General features: G+C 34.3%; 1 protein-coding gene and 1 pseudogene across 1 annotated transcript; both read left to right on the forward strand.

Annotated features, from left to right (window-relative positions):
* Nucleotides 1-1,733: 1,733 nt before the first annotated feature.
* Nucleotides 1,734-18,243, forward strand: LOC140754978 (odorant receptor Or2-like). Its single transcript, XM_073090138.1, has 6 exons — nt 1,734-2,530; nt 16,207-16,268; nt 16,562-16,596; nt 17,136-17,240; nt 17,673-17,828; nt 18,190-18,243. Exons 1-6 carry the CDS (start codon nt 1,734-1,736, stop codon nt 18,241-18,243), a joined length of 1,209 nt encoding a protein of 402 aa, XP_072946239.1.
* Nucleotides 6,861-7,649, forward strand: LOC140754952 (uncharacterized; annotated as a pseudogene).
* Nucleotides 18,244-22,181: the final 3,938 nt, after the last annotated feature.

Here is a 22,181-nt window from a genome sequence, read left to right on the forward strand (position 1 = left end):
AACATTCGAGAACTTCTCTACGCTCATTATTAATAATCGATCTATCCATTTATAACCTACCTAATACGTATAATAAAAGTTTGTTTTCTCTATTTGAGTCTACACTGTGCCTTATTAGGTTTATTTTGATTAGGCGATAATTATATTATGTCCCAATTATTTTGGACCATTTTAGTGACGTTATAATATGTCAGAGGATAGTCGATAAAATGATTAGATGTAGAATTTAATAAACGACTTTAATAAATGTATAAGGAAAGTGAGTAAATAAGGAAAATATTTTTGACAAAGAATGTCTGTGTGTGGAAATTTAATAATACTTGTAAATTTAAACGAGTTTATTGCCTATCTATACTAATATTATAAAGAGGAAAACTTTGTTGTTTGTTTGATTGTAATGAATAGGCTCAAAAACTACTGGACCGATTGTAAAAATTCTTTCACCATTCGAAAGCTACATTATCCACGAGTAACATAGGCTATATTTTATATGAAATATAAGAATGAATCTCACGTTTGGGGGTCTAAGAGTAAAAGGGAATGACAGTCCTCAAGGGGATACAGATAGGTTCAACAGAAGTGAAGTGAATCATAAATTGTCTTAATGTTGTTCCTTAAAGTCTAAAGTGTACGACAATTATTTCTAATACACACATACTTCGAAGAAAATGATCATTAATTGTGTCCAAAAATGAACTAACATTATGATGAAAAACAAAAATTGTGGCATTTTCCGAATAATAAGTATCATTAGAACCGTTTGGATAAAAAGTTATACTTATATTAAAGAACATTGATTACACGTACTATAAGATGTCTAATTGTGTTGCTCAACCTCAAATCATGTACGAAAATAGTATAATATTTTCTTTGAACCTTTATGAGAATTCGATTTTAGACTTGGTATCCATTTCTTTTTGGGTAAATGGAGCTAATGTTTACATACATCCTTTAACTCTCAAAATTTCAATATTTTGAAGCTAAAGTAGAATACTTTTCCGACGATATAATATTAAAATGAACACTGAATATTTCACGAAAAGTTCACACCAGCGACATGAAGTTTTTAACGTATTCGGTAAGAATATTTTGATGGTAACTCAAGAAGCAAGTGCTTTAAAGAGAAATTGATATTAGCATTCTATTTTACTGTTACTTTGGTTAAGTTTTATTTTTATTGGTTTATTTTTTGTATTGTAGAATGTATTCATTATTATTTTATATGTAAATGCCGCCTTGCTTATTTTTCTGCCTAACCTCAAGGTCGACTGGTAGACTATCATTAAACCACCTCTGTACCAATTTCTAGGGTTATAATAAAGTTATGAATAAATAAATAAATTTGTTTATTATTACGTAATTAGAGGTGGTAGAACTCTTTGTGACACGAGTAGGAGGTACCACCGCTACACCTATTTCTGCCTTTTAATAACAATGTTAAGCTATGCTATATTCTAGTTTTAAAGATAAGCGAGGTACACATATATGATCTGGGTTGATTACAAATGTCACACACCCAAGAGTGCTAAATTATTTTAAAATATGACTTATTCTGAAAATAAAATATTTTATTCAACTGAAAATATTTTCTGGAAAAATGCCACATCACTCGTTTTCACGTAATTACAGAAAACAAAGGTGTCGTAGTAAATTAATGTAATTAAAGTGTCGTGATTCCAAATAAAATAACACAACACCACACAACACAAATCACTCTCTTGAATAAAGAGACAATGCTCAAAAATATTGTGCGCAAGTTGGAAAATCCTAAACGACCGTTGCTGGGTCCGAATATAAAAGCTCTCGAGTTTTGGGGGCTGCTCTTACCCGAAAGGCCTTTTAAACGATATTTCTATATCTTTATGCATATAAATGTAACCGTTTTCACAGCGAGTGAACTTGCGGAAGTCTGGTTCTTAAGAGACGATATGAACCTCTTGTTAAATAATTTGAAGATCACCTTACTAGCGGCGATAAGCGTTTGTAAAGTTTCGACGATGTTAGCGTGGCAGAAGTATTGGAAGGACATTATTAATTACGTATCTGAATCAGATTTGAACCGCAGAGACTTTATGACGATCAAACGAAAGTCTATCATCAACAGATACACGAAATACAGCCGAAAGATTACCTATTTCCATTGGGCCCTCATGTACACCACTGTTACTATCGTTAACATCCAAATTCTTATTCAAGTCTACAAGTTTATTTTCACTAGCTATGGAGAAAACATTTCCAATGGGACCTTGAAGTATGTTCAAGTAATTAGTTCCTGGGTTCCATTCAGCAAGACTACTATTCCAGGATTTTTGATGACATCAGCGTACCAGATATACGCGGCAACGTATGGAAGTGGCTGGATCACGTCATACGATACAAACGCTATCGTAATCATGGTGTTTTTGCGAGGTGAACTGGAATTGTTGAGAGTTGATTCAGCTAATATTTTTGGGGAAAAGAGCCCAGTTTCTGATGCAGAAGCTCTGAGAAGATTGAAAGACTGTCAAAGAAGACATGTACAGTTGATGAAGTAAGTTAATTTAATTTCAATCATTATATCTTAGTTTTATAAAGGTCATCTTTTGACACTAATTTTAGATGATAATAAAATATAATTTTTGGCTTCTCAAGTTGGGGATTCGAGTTTCAGGCATCTTTATGTTTTCAAGATGTGAGGGTATTACTATAAAAATGTATAATTACATTGTTTGAATGGCGAAACATCATGAGGAATGTTAGTTTCCTTGTGAGTTTTGTAAAAAGTAAATTTTTAAATGTTGTGTAAAGTCATATATGTAGTCAAGGATATATGTATGGGGGACTGTGGTCTAAGCCTTTCGTAATCGCATAGCAGACTACTTAGAAACATAGACACATAATCGTGTCCAGCGGTGAAATAGTTATAAATTATTATTGATGATGATGATTAAATTGTATTCTAAAATTCTAATCTTCTACGCTTTTCCTTTCCGAAATCGCTTCCCTAAACACATTTCTTGATATATCCAAGCTCATAACCCTAACCAAAGGAAATTTATCACTCAAAAGTACATTTCCCCGCTAATTGTACAAGTTAGATTGACTTTCCCTTAATTTCGATTTTACACGTATGTTTTACTCCCACAAATAACCACCCTTATTCCTTGTAATAAGAACGTTTTTACGTTAAACGCAAGTTACCCAGACGGAACGAATGAATTGGCGATTTGACGAAGGGTGCCTTAAAAATTTTATTATTTTCAAATGAGATACTTACCGCAGGTAAAATTTTGTCGATGTTGAGAAAACAAGTCACTTGTTTTCGAAATTGAGTGACCTGAATTCGTTAGTCAAAAATAGCAAAGACGATATTTTCATTTTTTGAAATGTTCATGGTGTCACTCCCAAGTGCTACGAAGAATTGAACGAAATTTCATTTGAAATATTTTAAACATTCATCAAATATTATACACCAGCACATATATGTAGGTAAAACCGTTCATAAATATCTATGTTTATCGCTTTAAACCCGGTTCCAATTTAATGAAAATTGTCATTAGTTTCGAAATACTCATCGTTTCACAAAACAAACAACTAATTACACGATTCATACAAATAAATACACTACATATTAATACATCAGAATCAATCATATACTCGTACCTTTAAGGCCATTAAAAATCCATTGACCCAATATGCCTGTAGATTAAACAAAATATTTGTTGTAATATTTAAAATAGCTTTCCGAGTTTAATCACGTTTTATTGCTCTTTATTCCTTTTGAATACACCGCGTTATACCCTTTTAACCATTTATAAGGCCTTCGACAAAGTTTAACTGCTTTCCGATATTAATAACCGCATGTAAAAGCAATACTTTACATCCTAATGTTGCTTAACTTTGTAAAATAGTTAGACCACATTTATAATCAGAATAGCTTCAACTGATCTTTAAGGCGATTCGTCCTTAAATATATCGTATATCTATATTTGATCGGTATAATTATATGGGCACTAGATTGGAACCTGGTATTCAAATGTTATGAGCGGTAGTGGCCATTGGCCAACAGGTGTACATGCTCCTTTGCTTACTCACTTTGATACTTACGATATACAGAGTACCCGTTACATAGTAAAATGTATCAATTCCGCGATATTTTTTATCTAAAATCATATATTCCTCAATCTTGTTAAAATTAAGTCTTTCTGAAATATCATCAGTTTTAGTTTTTAATCCTATTATTTAAAATGTCTGAGTATCAGCATAAAATACTATATTCTCACAAAAACCTCTTCACTTACATGAAAAATAAACAAAATCTGTATAAAAAAAATCATCCACAAAAATAAAACGATTTCATTTTATTTCATTGTTTTAAAAACAGTGAATTAACAGATTTTATCAAATCACAAAGTCAATATTCGAGCTCTTAATGTTCTGAAACTGAAAAAACATGGGATAATCCGTAGCAATAATTTCGTGAAACAGAACCTGTAAGCTCGCTTTGATCGCGAGCTTCATCCCCTGTGTTTTTACTCCGCAGTTAATTCCTAAAAAGCCTCCCAACAAATAAGGCTTAGTAACAAATCCGCAGAAAATGACTTATTTTGCTGTGAACGGCCAGATTGTGTATTACAAAGATGTTTTGTAACTGTAGGGAAGTATTAGGTATTAACAATTTGTTCGTGAGGCTATATTCACTCTAATCTCCACAATACATAGTCTCAGGACCAAATAATTTACTTAGAACGTACATAGGAAAAAATGTAGAAAATTAAAATTTTGATAGAAATAATTTTCAAGGTAGAACAAATGTGGTCCAAACGGAGCGTTGCCACTGCCACTGCTATTTCAAGGGTGAAACAGTACTTGCGTGGAGGGATGGGAATGACAATGGACTTACATACGACCATCTTGGTCCTCCAGGAGTTGCATCGCATCTGGCTTTAGAAAGAATCCCTGTTCTCTAAATGGAGTTGGTTGCAGATAGGTGGCACTGAGCACTTACAAGTTGACTGCTTGCTTCATCCAAAAATAACATAAACACCAAAGCATCAAGATATGAAAGTGATAAAAGTAATAACAAATAAATAGTGCGCAATAAATTCACAGAGACAGTGAAAACATAATTTATTTTGTATTTTTAATACTTAATAGTTGATTGAATGTTATTGATTTGAAACCCATTTAACAATTTCAAAAATATTTCAGTTATAGTACCAATTCTGATAGTACCATTTCAGTTTTTTTTAAGTTTCGATAAAGAAGAAGCGCTGGTACATTTTGTGGAAAATTCATCTTTAATAAAAGACTACGATGCAGAACAATTACATATAATTGCGGCGCAATTAACAATTGCTGAATACTTTAATATTAAGGCAAATTTAATGACACCTTTCTTGTGAAATGTTCGTTAATTATACGTTTTTATGTAGTGATGTTACAGAATTATAGATTTAAATAAAAAATAAATTGGAATTTACAGTATATTGTTTATTACACTTTTATCCTTATTTTTAGTTAAATTATATCACTTGGTACTGTTATTAAACGTATCATCTATCATCATGTTATACGGTGACTGTTTTTTATCAGGTACCCAGTCTGTCTTACCATAGGCTTAATTATAATATCATAAAAAATCATGGTCTTAGTCACATTTTATTTTTATAATTTTCACCTCAAATCGTTTCGTATCAACGCGTCAACTCTTTGAATGAAAGTTCATCTTTTGTAAATAACTCAAAGGTGAAAAGCGGTGTCGCGTCACTACTGGAATCCACCTCTAAAATTAAAAGCGAAACACTTGCATTCTATTAAGGAAAGTTCACACGATCGCTATTCCATTTGCATATTCGTATCGGTTTTACAAAATCCAATACACTGAAACGACTATTCGGTAAAATCCGAATAGACCCTTGCTTGGGCCTAACGTGAAGTCCCTTTTGGGAACTTTTGCTTCCACAACGCGAAATACAAAGAAACGTCTACATATTGATTTATTTATCGATGAAGTTCTTTGTCACGCTATTCACTGTTCGTTCATGCTTGGTTCATCAAATTTGATGGTATAAAATTACCTCAAAACTTCTAGATAGATATCAATGGTTAGATTCATCAGCGTCTGTAAAATCACGTCGTTTCTTACGTAGCAAAATTATTAAAATGATTATTGAATATATAGCTAAATTCTTATTTGACTCTACGACCCAACTATAATAACTTCTTTCGATATTGTAACTAATGTATTACCGGTTTTTTTCGAAGGAGAACGGACATTGCTATGGCAAGCTTGCAAAAATATATTGTGTAGTGAAGAATCTTCACAAAAGAAGTGTTAAAGAAGTGATACCTAGAGTCAAAGAGTGTCACTCGAGGCATGTTGAACTGGAAACATAAGCATAACACATTGTCATTGCAATCCTCGATCGATTGTTGATCAAAGATTGCAATAATTTGAAATTACCGGTACTCAGATTTGAATTTTGCTGCATGACATTTATATTCTGTCTTGTATGTAAACCAAATTACTGATTTTAATTACAGACTTTTGTGTTTGTATTATTTATTTCAGTTGTATGCTTATTAAATTATCGAATAGGAATAAAATATACACATACATACATACATACGTACGATACGATACGATGACTTGTGTTATCAATTTGCTTTATATACGTCGTTTCGCACGAATACTTGAACTTATTGAACAGCAGTTAAACCTTTGTAAACAAAACTCAAAATGTGAAAGAAAAGTTAACAGTGTCGCGTCACTACTGAAAATTCACCCTTGAAATTAAAATCGAAATACTTGCATTCCATTTCAAGATAATACGGTTGTTATACCATATGCGTATTAGATTCGCGATACAAAATCCAATATGCTAAATCGATTATTCCGTAAACTGGAAGATCCGAATAGACCCTTGCTTGGGCCTAACGTGAAGTTCCTAGAGTTTTGGGGACTTTTGCTTCCAGCAATCAAAATAATACGTGTACATTATGATGCATTTATAAGTCATTCTATTCGTCGCCACACAATTCGCTGACATTTGGTTCACAAAATCTGATGTTAACAAATTACTGCAAAATTTCAAGATATCAATGCTTAGTATTGTTAACGTGTGCAAAGTTACAACGTTTCTCGTATGGCAAAAGTATTGGAAAGAGATCATTGAATATGTAACGAAATCTGATTTGAATCTACGAGCTAAACATGACAGAAATCAAATCATAATCAAAAATATTACCAAATACTGCAGGAAGATCTCGTATTTCTATTGGTTTTTGACTTATTCAACTACTATGGTATTATACTGCAACCATTTGTCAAATATGTAGTATCATCTACGTATAGATATAACGTCAAGAATGGCACTGAAGGTTATTTACAAATTATCGACGCCTGGCTCCCATTTGAGAAAAGAACTATGCCTGGATATCTATTTGCATCATTAATTCAATCTTACGTCACCGTATATGCAGCGGGTTGGATGGCTTCCTTTGACACCTTAGTTATTGTTATAATGGTTTTCTTCAAAGCCGAATTGAAATGACTAGGACATAATTCCAAAAATATATTTGGCAGAGAGAAATCTTCAATTAGCGATGAAAACGTGACTGATAGAATCAAAGAATGTCAAACGAGACATATTAAACTTGTGACGTAAGTATCAAACATTATAATATTCGAAAATACCAGTACTCAATTTTGTAGTTCGCAAAATCTTACAACCTGTTTAATTGAAAAAAATCGTGTGGTTTTATATTTATTTCAGCTGTGTCAGTAAATCTCTTTCTCGCAATTTAGACAAGGTTCTTAAAAGATATTTTTCACAAATTAATTTTCAATACAATATCTCTTTGTGGATTAATAGTAGCAGTTACAAAAAGTAAATTTCGATCTTGGATTCATTTCATTCTTATCTTGCCATAATTTCTAATAAAACTACTATTGTTTTTCATCAATGATCGAAATTTTTTTAAAGACGGTGAACTCTTTCCGAAAAAAATCAAAAATGAATACGTATGTCCCATCACTACTGAAATATCGCCTCTGAAATTAAAATTGAAACACTTACATTTCCTTGAAAGGGAAGCTCACACGATTGCTTCCATTTGCATATTAGTATCGGTTAAATTCAATATGCTGAAAAGATTGTTTGGTAAACTCGAAAATCCGAACAGACCCTTGCTTGGACCTAACGTGAAAGCCCTTGAGTTTTGGGGACTCTTGCTACCAAAAAGCAAAATGAAAAGAAACGTGTACATAATGATGCACTTATCGATCATGTTATTCGTTGTCACGCAATTCACTGATATCTGGTTCATCAAGTCTGATGTTAACCAATTACTGCAAAATTTTAAGATTTCAATGCTTAGCACTGTGAGCATTTGTAAAGTCTCGACTTTTCTTATATGGCAAAGGCATTGGAAAACAATATTTGAGTATGTAACTAGAGCTGATTTTAATCAGCGAACTACAGAAGACAATGGAAATCAATACTACATCCGAAAATTTACCAAATACTGCAGAACTATCACATATACTTATTGGTTTTTGACTTATTCCACTGGATTGATAGTTATTCTGCAACCATTTGTCAAGTATATAGCATCGCCTCCATATCGATACAATGTAAGAAATAGTACTGAAGCATACCTTCAAATAATCAGTGCCTGGGTTCCATTTGACAAAAACGTCATGCCTGGGTATATATTCGCAACATTGATTCAGTCATACGCCACAGTATATGCATCGGGGTGGATAACTTCCTTTGATACTGTTATTATTGTGGTAATGGTTTTCTTTAAAGCAGAATTGAAATTGTTATGTCGAGATTGCACAACTATGTTTGGCAGTGAAAAATCTCCACTCAATGATGAAGAAATGTTCGCTAGAATCAGAGAATATCATTCGAGGCATGTTGAACTGGTGAAGTAAGTATGAACAGCCATTTTTATTCTTAGGGAGACTCAATTTTAAGTTTGTTTAATTTTATTAATTACATATTATGTGTTGTTCTTGAATCAATTCTTTATTGGGAGCTTTTCCAAGCAGTGAAGATTAGTTGTCAGCTTCTTCAATCCCTCGAGTTCTTCGAGAAACGGAACAGTTTAGCTTCGCTAACTATTGTTGTGAGTGGGTGGATACTCTTAAAAGTTTGGTAGTCAAGAGTTCCTCCCTGCTCTTCTTTTCCGGCAATTATGGTCATTATGATGAACTGGGGAAGTTAGTAACGCGGATGTCGACGAACTTGTTGCAAGTTAGATTCCTTTTCCTAGTAGTAAACAAGAGTTAACGACTCAATTAGTCTTAGAATCTCGCCATTGGCTATCTTTGGTATCCAGCTTATAGATAGCATGCATCAATAGCTCCACACCTCAAGTACCTCTTTTTAGAACAAAATAAATATAAGTAGAATGCTGAAAGTATTTACCTAACTGATTTTAACAATCTAGATCTAGTACATTTCGCACTTGCGACTTGAACCTTTGAAAGTACCTTTTCAGTCTATTCTTAGACGGTTCAGAAACACGTTTTCAAATGAAAAAAAACAAACTTACATGAACCTTTTTGGACCATTTACCTTCAATTGAAATTCCCATCTCTTCGGGAGATCGCTATTAATTCTACCTGCCTCTATCCAAGATCAAGTTCAAGGACAATCGAGATATGAATCGTGGGAATTCAGCCCTTCCCTAGATATTGCTTTCTGAGTTTGCAAACTTCGGGAATTAGATTTATAGCAGTAAATTAATAAGATTTATAGGCGTATTGTGATAGTATTTTCTATCTGTCTACCAAAAATTCCTTCTGGCAATGGTACTACTTGACGATTGTAATTAATTTTATGTATGAATCAATTCTGAATAATTCATCTATCTATCATCTATCTAATATTTGCCTACTAAACAAAGATATTTGAAAAATTATATTACGCAGAAATTGCCAAATGTCAGTCCTTGGAGGCAAAATTTTGGATAGATGCGAAGGATACGCTTAGCCGTCTCTGAAGGTTATTATTGGATAATTATCGTTAAGCCTTGTCGAAAGTATGGTCCATCCTTATGGAAATATCCAAAATTAATTGCTCGCTAAAATATCTTCTAGTAATCTACATTGGAACAGGTTTTCACGCTCACCAGTTACACCCGTACACAGGCTGGCTGTCTTTGTTGTTCAAAAATGACATATCGATACCTTAATTCGCAAATCAGCCAACTCCACTTTTTCAGTTTGTTTTTTTACAGTTTTTTGTATTCACTTTACGTTTCATTGTTTATGACCACTTTTTTAATTCGTTAATATATTTGCATGTAGCAGTCATTAACCTGAAATAGATTTCTGTTAGGATTCGTTTCAGAGGTAATGATCATCAGATTTACCGGTTGATCATCAATTTACTACTTCTTCATTGGTTAATTAATACTTTTATAACAAAATGCCTCGAGACTTAATAACTTTAATAATTCCAAAAGACAATTTTATATTAACTTTTACACTTAGTTGAAAATTATTTATCTTAATATTATTTTATGCAAATCTAATAAAATCATTTCGTTAAATGCTGTATAAACTAAACGGTATTTTATTTCTCAAACTAATTTCCAGCAACCAGTTATAAATTGACTGCCCGTAACCGTTTTTGCGATTAGTGGTTTACTTGTTTGATTGTCAACGATAAGCGAGTATGGAATTATGTAAGACTAAAACTATACTACTCGTATCGATAATGATTCCATGAATACGTAAAGTAAAATCTGATATAAATATTATGATTAATAATCTGACCCAAAAATTCTGATGCGATTTCTATAAATAATGAACACTCCAATACATACATAATGTACTTATACATAATGAAGCGACCAAATAAATTACAAACAAAGTTATGTAGATGACCACAGACCTATATAGATGACATTAATGGCAATTACATTTTAGTACATACAACATTTATACTTATATGATTTTAGACTAAAATTATCGCGGAATTGACACATTTTATTATTATAAAAATATATGAATAAAATACTATACTTATGTCATCTAGTAGGTATGTAGGAGAAGTAATTGAAATTTAAGTACACAAATGGCTTTGCATATAAGAAAGCAAAAATGATAGTATTTTGTTTTGTGAGCGCATTATTGCCAATGGTTTTCATTTGTAAAATTGCGATGAATTATCGTTCAGTTGTGTTGTGTATTTTTTAAACGAATCACATTTGTTATTTGTTGCCTTTATGAAATATTAGATTATCGGTTAATGCTCACGAATCAGTACCTGCCTCGTTTTTACATTAAACTATTTGTTGTGTTTAAAATTCATAGCAAAATATATTTCGAGCAAATCGCACGTCGCTACTCGCACGCTATAGAATAAGCAGCTCAGATTTTGCGATATTTGATTTCAGTTTCGGCATTTTATTCAATATCACGTGTCGCTTATCGCTCGTAATAGAACAATTCAGACGAATCGACGGCTGCCTCGTTTTTGCGATCACTAAGTTAAGAGTTACGACCGAACATTTCAATGAACTAGCTGTAACACAGTTTGGAATAGGAGCGAAATTATCTTGATTTATCTGGCGGGCGGACTGTCGCGGACTTAGCGGCTTTTGTGAATTTACTGCTAGAAGAATTACTGGTCTGATTTGATCGGAACGTCGTCTTCTCTATAACGGAATAGCTTAAGAAGCGTAGGGACGTTCAGAGAACTCCGGTTGTGTTTCGTTGGAGATTCCGGAGTCCTCTTGCGAGTGTGGCGAGGCGGTTTTAGTGCCGTAACAATCCCATATAACCCTGTGTCGCCTCCACGGTGTCGGGTACCTTATAAAGGTTTCCCCCTCGTTAAAAAAGGTACCTAAATTATGTCCTAAAGAAATTATTTTATTTAAAGATATTTTTTTTTATAATTATAAAATCTTATCCGGGAGCTGAATGTTAATCTACTGCAAAACTTACTGGATTTGCAGTCAAGCGTCAATTTGTTAAGCGAATCAGTGTTAAGCGCTACTATTTTTTGGTTTTAAAGGACACAAAGACGACTATGTATTGTAATGTAAAGTACTGTAGTATGTGTACGTAGTAATCTGAGTATTACCAACTTAGTTTTTAGGGGCAACATCTTGCCAGCCTCAGGCAGGAATCTAATTGAATAAGTCCAGTAATTGAATGGGTGGCAGTAGATACTTTTCATCGAATGGACTACATGTTTGCTATTACAAAGTTATTAAAAACTGTAATGAAGTAGGATGATAAAACGTAAGGCGCACAACTCCTGGGTATATTTGAAGGAAATTTATGCCATATTAAAACAACTGTTGATGAAAACACAGTCACACAGAACATGTAAAGTAAAACAATAAAGCGCGCGGCCATTTCAAGATGTTTTATGACGCAAGGAATATGTAGGATTCAGATAATTTATGATTTTCGCCAACCAATGGGCTGGTTTTACGAGATGGGTAAACCATGTGTCTTATTGAGTGTGGTATGAAGTTTAAATCGCCGCTTCTTCTTCGTAAAGAAACACCTTGCGAATTGGTAGATATTGACGTCCAAAAGGAGCTAATCTACATTGAATTAAAATATTTTTGATTTGTGTACTGTGTGAGTTTTTGAAGTTGTTTTTTAAGCGAAGAGATTTCCGTAGTTTTTCATAGTTAATCTCATCGGATGTTTTCTGGTTTATCTGGTTTATGTTTTCTGGTATTAATATTCAATCTATCCAATGTTTTGCCTACCAAATATCGATATTTGAAAATTTCGTCATAATAAACCAATGTTTATTATGACAAAGCCTCACTCAAAGGGAAGACCCGGCAGTCGGACAATGACAATTCATCGTCCCACTGCCGGGGCTTCCCTTTGAGTGAGGGATAGGTCATAGGTATCAAGTGGCAATGGTAGATTTTGAGTCTTTTTTGTTGATCTGTTATCAATAAATTAATAACTGTAATAACGCCTGGTTACTCTACCTTACTATGTCTTTAATCTAGAAACCATAAAGATCCTCATAAAAACAACCACGCCCAAAACAGAAAAAAACCTGGTGTGTTCATTGTCCACAATTTGGATTACGGTTTATTGGTGACGAAATAGGCAGCAAAAAAGATGTTTTAAAAATACTTCAGAGTTCCATGGATTTTTCTTTAAATATTTCTGTGGTATTTTCAGTCCAGATATTTTTCTGTAGTCTTTTTTACGTCAATAATATATTTCGTTTTCGGATAATTATTTTTTCGTTTACTTTTAGCTTACTCGTCGAATGTACGACATGCCAGTACTTATTATAGGAGAGAAAGAGACAAAAGACATGGTTTACGGTTTCATACATCGTGAAGGCTATTGACACCGAATATTAAATGAGTTTCCCCTAAAACATCCACTTTTTTCTGCCATATATTTTTTATTTGTAAACAAGTATTCCACCAAATAGGTCTTAAAATGGTGCTTATTTGTTTTTGCCAAAGTATGCGCTGGTACATCTTTGGTACTGTTGTTAATTAATGTGAATAAAAATAATAAGTATAATTTAAAAAACTAAAAAACACGCCTTTATGATAAAATCAACTAAAAAGTAAAAAAAAATCATCTAGGAATCAATTAAGGAACAGTAAATAGTATAATTGTGAAAAAAGCGTGTGTGCTCCGCTCCATTCATCATTTTTCGAAAAGCGCCCCACACTTTTTCCCATACATACAACCCAAGCTAATAAAAGCTTGTTAAAAACGCTTTTTACATTCACATTCGCACATTAGGATTCTCTGTATTGTGAGTGTCATGGACACACACATGAACAAATACACAAACACCCAGACCCAGAAACAGACATCTAAATTCATCATTTAGATATCTGTCTGGCCGGGGATCGAACCCGGGTCCCTCTGCGCGTCAGACCATATTATTATCAGCTATCTGCTTGTTCTTCGGAGTTCCGGATACCAATCCAACGCACATTAAATAAACATTGGTAGAATAGTTGAACGGCGCTTTGGATTTATAAATGGCTAGTGTCTAAAACTTAGACTTTCGACAGAGGGTCGAAAAAAGATTTCAACGCTGAGAAATGCTATAAAAATATTTTAAGAAATGTGTGGTGCCTACCAATTTGCACTTGGTTAGCGTGTTAGACTAAGGCCTAAATTCTCACTTTGAGAGATGCAGTACCTAGCCGTAAATTACCGAATACACCAACTCCCAGATCCAGAACATAGATCCAAATTCGTCATTCAGATTATCAGGCCTATGATTGAATCCGGAACCCATTGGCGTCAGACCGGTACGGTGATCGCTCCGCCATAGCCATGTCACGTTTTATGACCAATATCAATATATTGACAACGGATTGGCTAGCATCTCGTACTACCAACCAATCCATATTGAAACAGCTGGTACAAGTCGCCAAGCAATTTCAATACCAGTGTTATCGCCAATGCAACAGTCGCCAATGTATTGATCATATCATTGCGCTGGAAATAGGTCAGGAAACTCATTTGCATGTAAGGCATATCTGCAGGCACTAATATCCTGGGAACTTTCTGACTATTTGTGTTTTGTTAGTGGCGAAATGTATGGGTCAAGTTTGAAGTTGAAGGTGCAATTGTCAATTTATTTTCCCTTATAGCAGCGTATGGAGTAAGTTGTTATAATTATACATTGTTTATGAAAGTATTAGAGGGTGGCAGTGGTGGTGGAGCTATATTTCTAATAACAACAGTGTTGGGCGTTTAAGTGTTGCTGTATTCTGTTTTGAAGGGTGTGGTAAGGGAGACAGACTTTTCCGAGGCGTTCCAGCTTAGTCCTCAGGGGTAGCGGCGCATCTGTGGCCGACCTCAGGTAGGAATATGTAATCCTATCTGGGGTTGATTACAGATGTCCATGGGCGGCAGTAGCCACTTACCATCAGGTGGACTGCATGCTCGTATGCTACTCCTATATTATAAAAAAAATATATGAACTGTTATTAGGAGACCCGTGCCCAGCAGTAGGTCAAAGTATGTAGCAAAGCGTATAGCACAGTAAAGATACTATAGAAACCCTATCTACAATATAAACAAGTAATTAATTTAAAAAATCAAAAACCCGACTGCACCAAAACGGCTGAAGTAGAATTTCCAAAAGCAGTGAAATAGGCATTTAATTATTTTTATCCAGAAAGCCAAATACAAAGTTTTAAAGTAGGTGTCTGCTTCAAAAACAAAAGATGTTCAAAAAATATTAACCTATTTTATCCTCGTAGTGCTCATTTACGCTATATAAAGAACCTATGTGTAAAATTCCAGCACGCTTAAGTTCTGCGGTTTCCCTTTGGGTTGATCTCTGGCACAGCAACTCACTCATTTAGTCAGACAGTCATCTCGATGTGCATATACGAGTGTATATGTACTAGCTGACCCGGCAAACGTTGTGTTGCCATATATATAAAAAATGTTAAGGGTGAACAACCCTTATCACTTGACGATTATTCAAATGAACTTTTAACCCTTATTTTACCCTCTACGGGGTTGATTTTTCGGATGAGGATAAATAAGTGCGTCCTTGTTCCTATACAGAAAGCCAAATACAAAATTTTATAGTAGTTGCTTCAAAATTAAAGGATTTCAAAAAAACAGTTTTCCCCTATTTTACCCTCTTAAGGGTCGAATTTCCAAAAGGCCTTTCTTAGTACTTATTCACGCTATATAGAGAACCTATGTGCAAAATTTCAGAACTGTAAGGTCCTTGGTTTAGGCTTTACGTTGATTTCTGAAAAATGAAAAAGTCATTTAGTTAGTCAGTCAGTCAGTCACCTTGCTGTTTTATATATATACAAATATGTTTTTACAATCTCCGTTTAATTTTTTTTCATTTGATACCCTACTCGATAGGTTCGGTTAACTTTTTTTTTTTAAATGTGTTACAATTTCGCGCCAAAAATCCGCCATTTTGACTTTTTTTTACTAACACCTATCTAAGGACACTCGGGTTATAGAGACAAATATAATGACACCTTAACTGTTGAAATTCATCGAGCCGTTTGTTAGATCGGATCAAATAAAGAAAGACAAACATACAAGATACGCGCGAAAAACATAACCCTTCCTTGGCAGTCGGGTAAAAATAGTTACAACTTCGATTTCAGATTAAAACAACCAAATTATGTATTTATAGATTTAAGTATGCATAGCGTTTTTTAAAAGATTGAACTAAATTTATATTTGTTGTTCCTAAATTCCAGGTATTCCCGACTATTCGATTCATGCCTTTCACCAATAATGCTCCTGTACATGTTCGTATGTTCAGTAGCATTACCATGAGTTGGCATAGAAACGCCACTATAGAAATGGTAAATAGAAAACTATTGTCATTTTGACAACGTCTGTCAAATTAATGACTCATGGGACCGAATTTGTATGGCAATAGATCATAATGACATTCGCTAGCGATTTGATTTCGATAGGTTTTTTACGTATCGAGTTACGTCACTACTGATTTTAGTTCTACGAGTAACCAGAGGCGCTGTACAATTTTTCATACATTTATTTTACGCAGTCGCTAGCGAGTAATACTTTTGTAAACTCATGGTAGTCCTACTGTGATGCTTTGCGCTACGGTCTACCAGATAACTGTAAGTTTCAAAACAATTTTATGGCGTAAAATATAATAGATACCCTATAATAATTATTATAAAAATATATATGCTTACAAATAGCTGAAGATGATAATATTTTCAAGAGTGCCAAGCGTCAACATACCGGTCTGATACCCAGAGGGTTCCGGGTTCGATCCCCGTCCCGGCAGAATGATGAATTTAGATTTTTGTTCTGAGTCTGGATGTTTGTGTATACGACTACGTACTTGTTGGCCCACGATGTAAGTGAAAAAAGTGCCTTTTTATTTTGAAAAAAAAGAAAGGTGGTAGAACGAGGTTGTTTCGATCAAGGAGGTACCACCGTCAACCTATTTCTAGCCTGACTACTTATGAGGCAACCATTTTACTACTCGCTGATATCAAAATCAAATCATCTCTGATCGACTTTAAAGAACAAACTTAAAACAGTGGTTTTACATAACGATGGTTACAGATGTCCATAAGCGGCAAAAAACCACTTGCTTGGTTGATCACATGCTCCTTTGCTACTTCAATCCTATAAAAACTTTTCTCAGATCGAAACAAGTGCAATGCAGCAGTTCCTCACAGCGGAATACTTGATATTCGGAATAGCGCAACTCTTTATGTATTGCTGGCATAGCAACGAAGTGCTGTATGTGGTATGTATAATTTTATTTACTACAATATATGTACTATCTATTCTTCTTAACCAAAAACATGCTCTTAGAAAACTTGACAATACATTCTATTCCACCTTTAAACAAATCTATGTAATTCTGATGACCAGCGGAGCCGATGTCACCATTTTCGGTTCAGGTTCGTTCCCCAGAAAGTCAAATATTTTAACGATTAATTTTGATGTCTGATTGTGTGGCATGGCATCCACGACACAAGTATAATCTTAGTTTGGGGCTATTAATGTTGAAAGCCTCATAAACTTATCGTATTCTTTACTTATCTTATACTTTAAGAAGACCCATGCTCAGGCAGAGCTGAACAAGAAAAAATATAGTCTTCAATCTGATATATCTTTTTTAATCTTACCAAAGGCTTGCATTTGCATTTTCGTTTATATGATTAATATTTTTCAGAGTAAGGACCTCATGTTAGGCCCATACGAGAGTACCTGGTGGAAGCAGAATGTGCACCGGCAGAAAGATGTGAACATACTGGTTGATCAGTTCAAGAAGACCATCGTCTTCACGGCTGGGCCTTTCACTGATCTCACTGTTGCTACATTTATAAGCGTAAGATGCCTTTTTATTAATATTGTTAAGCTGGGCACGATTATATACCTCTGTCATTTGAAATGGCACGTTAATTTTTTTATTATTATTATTTTGAGATCTCTTCAGATAGTGTAAGTTTCTACACAATATTTTAAGATATTTTAAAGGCACGTGATAATACACCTACAACACACATAATCCAAAAAGTCAGAGCATACTTGGGACTCGAATAATGGACCCTTTGTTTGAAAATGAACATGGCACTATCCTGCCAAATCGTTTTTCGTGTACACAAAACAAAAATGACAAAAAAGTCAACACATTTAAACTAAAACACAAACCAAAATCGTTTTTGATTGCTGAATTAATTTGTTTTCAGATCCTGAAAGGCGCTTACAGCTACTACACGTTGCTGAGTCAGTCGCAAGCTTGAACTGTTTCAGCAAATAAACTTTTGGTCGGTCCTGAATAATGTGGTTGAAGTGTTCTTGTGAGCTTTTGTTAATGTTAAGTGTGAGCTTATGTAGTTTAATAAAGGCGCTTTCTACACTTAAAACTTCAAACTAGGATTCCCTGTGTCAAACACACACAAACCTAATACAGAAACACCCAGACCCAGAACAGATATCCATATGGTGGGTACCGTGGACTGACTTTAGTAGGTACACTGACACCGAGACCTAAAAGAGTCGATCAAATATCAAAATTAATCAGATGTCTAATACGGATTGCTGGAAAAACGAACTTTTAACTAAACTTTTTCGAATTACGATTGAAGTAGCAAACTAGCATGCAGTTCAATGACGAATAGTCACAGTCGTCTATGAACATCTGAACTCATTATAGATTCAAACTAAAATTAGTGATGGTGGTGGTGTCCCGGTTGAAGCATTCAGACTATCACATTTCGTATCTTCAACTTAACTGCTATCCAACGTCACAACTAGTATTGACGTCTTAACATGACCTAAACAAGTAATTAATTAAAAAATCAAAAAACCCGACTGCACTATAAAAGCTGAAGTAGAATTTCCAAAAACGGTGAAATAGGCATTTCATTATTTTTATCCAGAAAGCCAAATACAAAGTTTCATAGTAGGTATCTGCTTCAAAATCAAAAGACGTTCAAACAATATTATCCTATTTTATCCCCATTACGCTATATAAAGAACCTATGAATAAAATTCCAGCACTCTAAAGTTCAGCGGTTTGTCTTCGCGTTGATCTTTATCACAGCAACACTACTCATTAAGTCAGACAGTCATCTCGATGAGTTATATATATGTATATATTATATAATATATGTGTAATCTCTTTTAAGTTCCTTTATTTTGATATCCTACTCGATAGGTTTGGTTAACTTTTTTTAAACCGTGTTACTATTTTGCAAAAACAATCCACCATTTACGATCCATAAAATATATAACTTCAGTAATTCAAAGTTCCGGTCATTATTTTACCTCGTAATGGGTAGAATTTCATTATTTTTATCCAACAAGCCAAATAAAAAAATTCATAGTGTTTGCTTCAATATTGATGATTGAAATGAACTTTTAACCCTTATTTTACCCTCTATGGGGTTAATTTTTCGGATGGGGATAAACAGGTGTGTCCTCGTTCCTGTCCAGAAAGCCAAACACTAAATTTTGAAGCAGTTACTTCAAAATTAAAGGATTTCAAAAAAACTGTTTTCCCCTATTTTACCCTCTTAGGAGTAGAATTTCCAAAAAGCCTTTCTTAGTACTTATTTACGCTATATAGCGAACCTTTGTGCAAATTTTCAGAACTCTAAGTTGAGCGGTTTTGGCTGTACTTTAATTTCAAAAAAATTAAAAAGTCATTTAGTTAGTCAGTCAGTCAGTCACCTTGCTGCTTTATATATATACAAATATTGTTTTTATAATCTCCGTTTAATTTCCTTTCATTTGATGCCCTATTCGATAGGTTCGGTTAGCTTTTTTTTTTAAATGTGTTACTATTTCGCGCCAAAAATCCGCCATTTTATTTATTTTTTTCTAACACCTATCTAAGGACACTCGGGTCATTGAGACGTATATAATGACACCTTATCTGTCGAAATTCATCCAGCCGTTTGTTAGATCGGATCAAATAAAGAAAGACAAACATACAAGATACGCGCGAAAAACATAACCCTTCCTTGGCAGTCGGGTAAAAATACAGAAAGCGTACATGAAATTTAGTCACTAATGGTCATCTATCCAACGTTGCTTAATTTTGGTCTGTTATGTACTACCCTTTCGGGGTAATGCTACATAAATTTCACAAAAGATTTGTCACTTACAAATGACTTTAAACCTGTTACATTACAAACCGCACATGGTCAGTACCCAGCCTAAGACTCACAAATTACTTTGAAGTTAAAGCATTAACATGGTCACGGCCTACGTTCATGTGATTATTCCGTAACGCAAAACAAGCACAGTCTTAACGTATCAAAGTCAGGTAACACGTAATCAGCTAAAGACCTGTCGTATTCTCCTGTCTATCAAGAAGACAGCTCTTGGATTATTCTGATTGATATATTTACGGATAATGGGTAGTCGCAATTATTTGGCAGGTATAAATTGCATTGGGTTCCGTTAAGGTAGAATTAATGTACTGTCTGTTTCTGCCTTATGATGCTGAAGAGTTACTCTGGTTCCTAGACAAACGTATTGGTTATAGATTTAATAATCCCACATTTCTTTTGCTCTCCCACAATTGTTGTTTTCTGGTTTAAAGGGTATGGTAAGAGAGACATACTTTGCTAAGGTGTTCCAGCTTAGAGCTCAGAGGTAGCAAAGTATCTGTTGCTAAAAAAAATCAACACGTTGCATTCCGAGAGGGCCGGTAGACGTGAAAACTTTCGAAACCAAACCTGAATAATAAAATATAATAAATAAAAAATTAAACTGACCCCATTGATTTATATTTTCAATGCTGATACCGGATGACATCTTGACTTTTGCAGTGTCCTGTGCCATCTTACGAATTTTCGATCAGGTCACGTGTCCTGACGCGTTTAACATTTTTACCCATCATAAAAAGTGCACAACGCCGCTAAAGAAGTTTTCACTTCAAAAAGAGAAACCACATATTTTGAAATATTATTTTCAAGTAGTAGGTACCTAAGAAATAAAGTAACAAACATTTTATTTCCGAAAACGAGGGAAATATATACAGTTCTGGCGCAGTGGAGCGATATTGGCTCAGACATTGAGAAACACCGAAAGGTCTCTGCCAATTTGCGCCGATTCAATCAGCTCAGCTTGTCTGGACCCGTTAACTCGTAAACTCGATATAAATAATTTATTTCCATTGCCTCTTCCGTTGGAGCAGTGTGGAAAAACCTGCGTAATCCTCGAGTTTAATAAGTTATTTCGTTATACCAAATGTGTCGCTTATAAAAGTTTTTTGATGTTTAAGTAGCGCATTACCTTTGATAATCTATATTTTTATGGTTCTACCGAGGTACCATTGCCACATATTTTTTTAGCGTAAAGTAGCGCGTTTTGGTGAAAGGGTGTGCATGCTGGCTGACTTACATATGAAACCATCGTTTTAGTTTGGAGTCATAGATTAGTAATGATTACTCACTCCTAACAAGAAAATGTACTCAGTTTTGAGAATTGAAATAGTTGCGTAAAAAAGTTTTGCCACGTCTCCGTGCTAAAACGTCCCTAAAATATTTGAAATAATTATTTATTTATTATGTAAATTACGCAGTATTAGTTATTTATTCGTAAATTTTCTCTAAAAATGTTTTTATTTGTCAAGAATTAAAAAAAATAACTTACTAGTAAGCCGTTTGTGCCTTCATTCAATTTCAAGGCGGCGAGGTATTTTTACTTATCTATGTTTGGAGTAGGAACATACCTGTGACAGGCTTTAGATAATATTTTTGGAATTGGTAGAAATCTTTGTGGTTTGACTCCAGCGGTACCAACGCCACACCTATTTCTACCTAATAAACAGTGTTAAGCGCTGCTGTGCTGAGGTTTCAAGGGTGTGATAGACATACTTTTCCGAGACGTTCCAGCTTAGTCCACTGATGCACCGGAGTATCTGTGGCCGATCTGAAGTAGAAATCTAATCTTATCTGGGATTGATTACAGATGTCCATAAGCAACAGTAGTCACTTACCATCAACTGGACTGCATGCTCGTCTCCAACTCTTATATTATAAAGAGCTTTTGCCCGCGGCTTCGCGTTACGAAGTAATATTATTAACTAAGAAGATTTACACAAACTTTCATCCCCTATTTTAACCCCTTGGTTAGAATTGATCAAAATACTTTCTTAGCGAATGCCTACGTCATAACATCTACCTGCATGCCAAATTTCAGCCCGATCCGTCCAGTGGTTTGGGTT

Source organism: Epargyreus clarus, unplaced genomic scaffold (assembly GCF_041222505.1).
Source record: "Epargyreus clarus isolate Ecla_fem2 unplaced genomic scaffold, WU_Ecla_fem_2.2 ptg000032l, whole genome shotgun sequence".
NCBI lineage: Eukaryota > Metazoa > Arthropoda > Insecta > Lepidoptera > Hesperiidae > Epargyreus > Epargyreus clarus.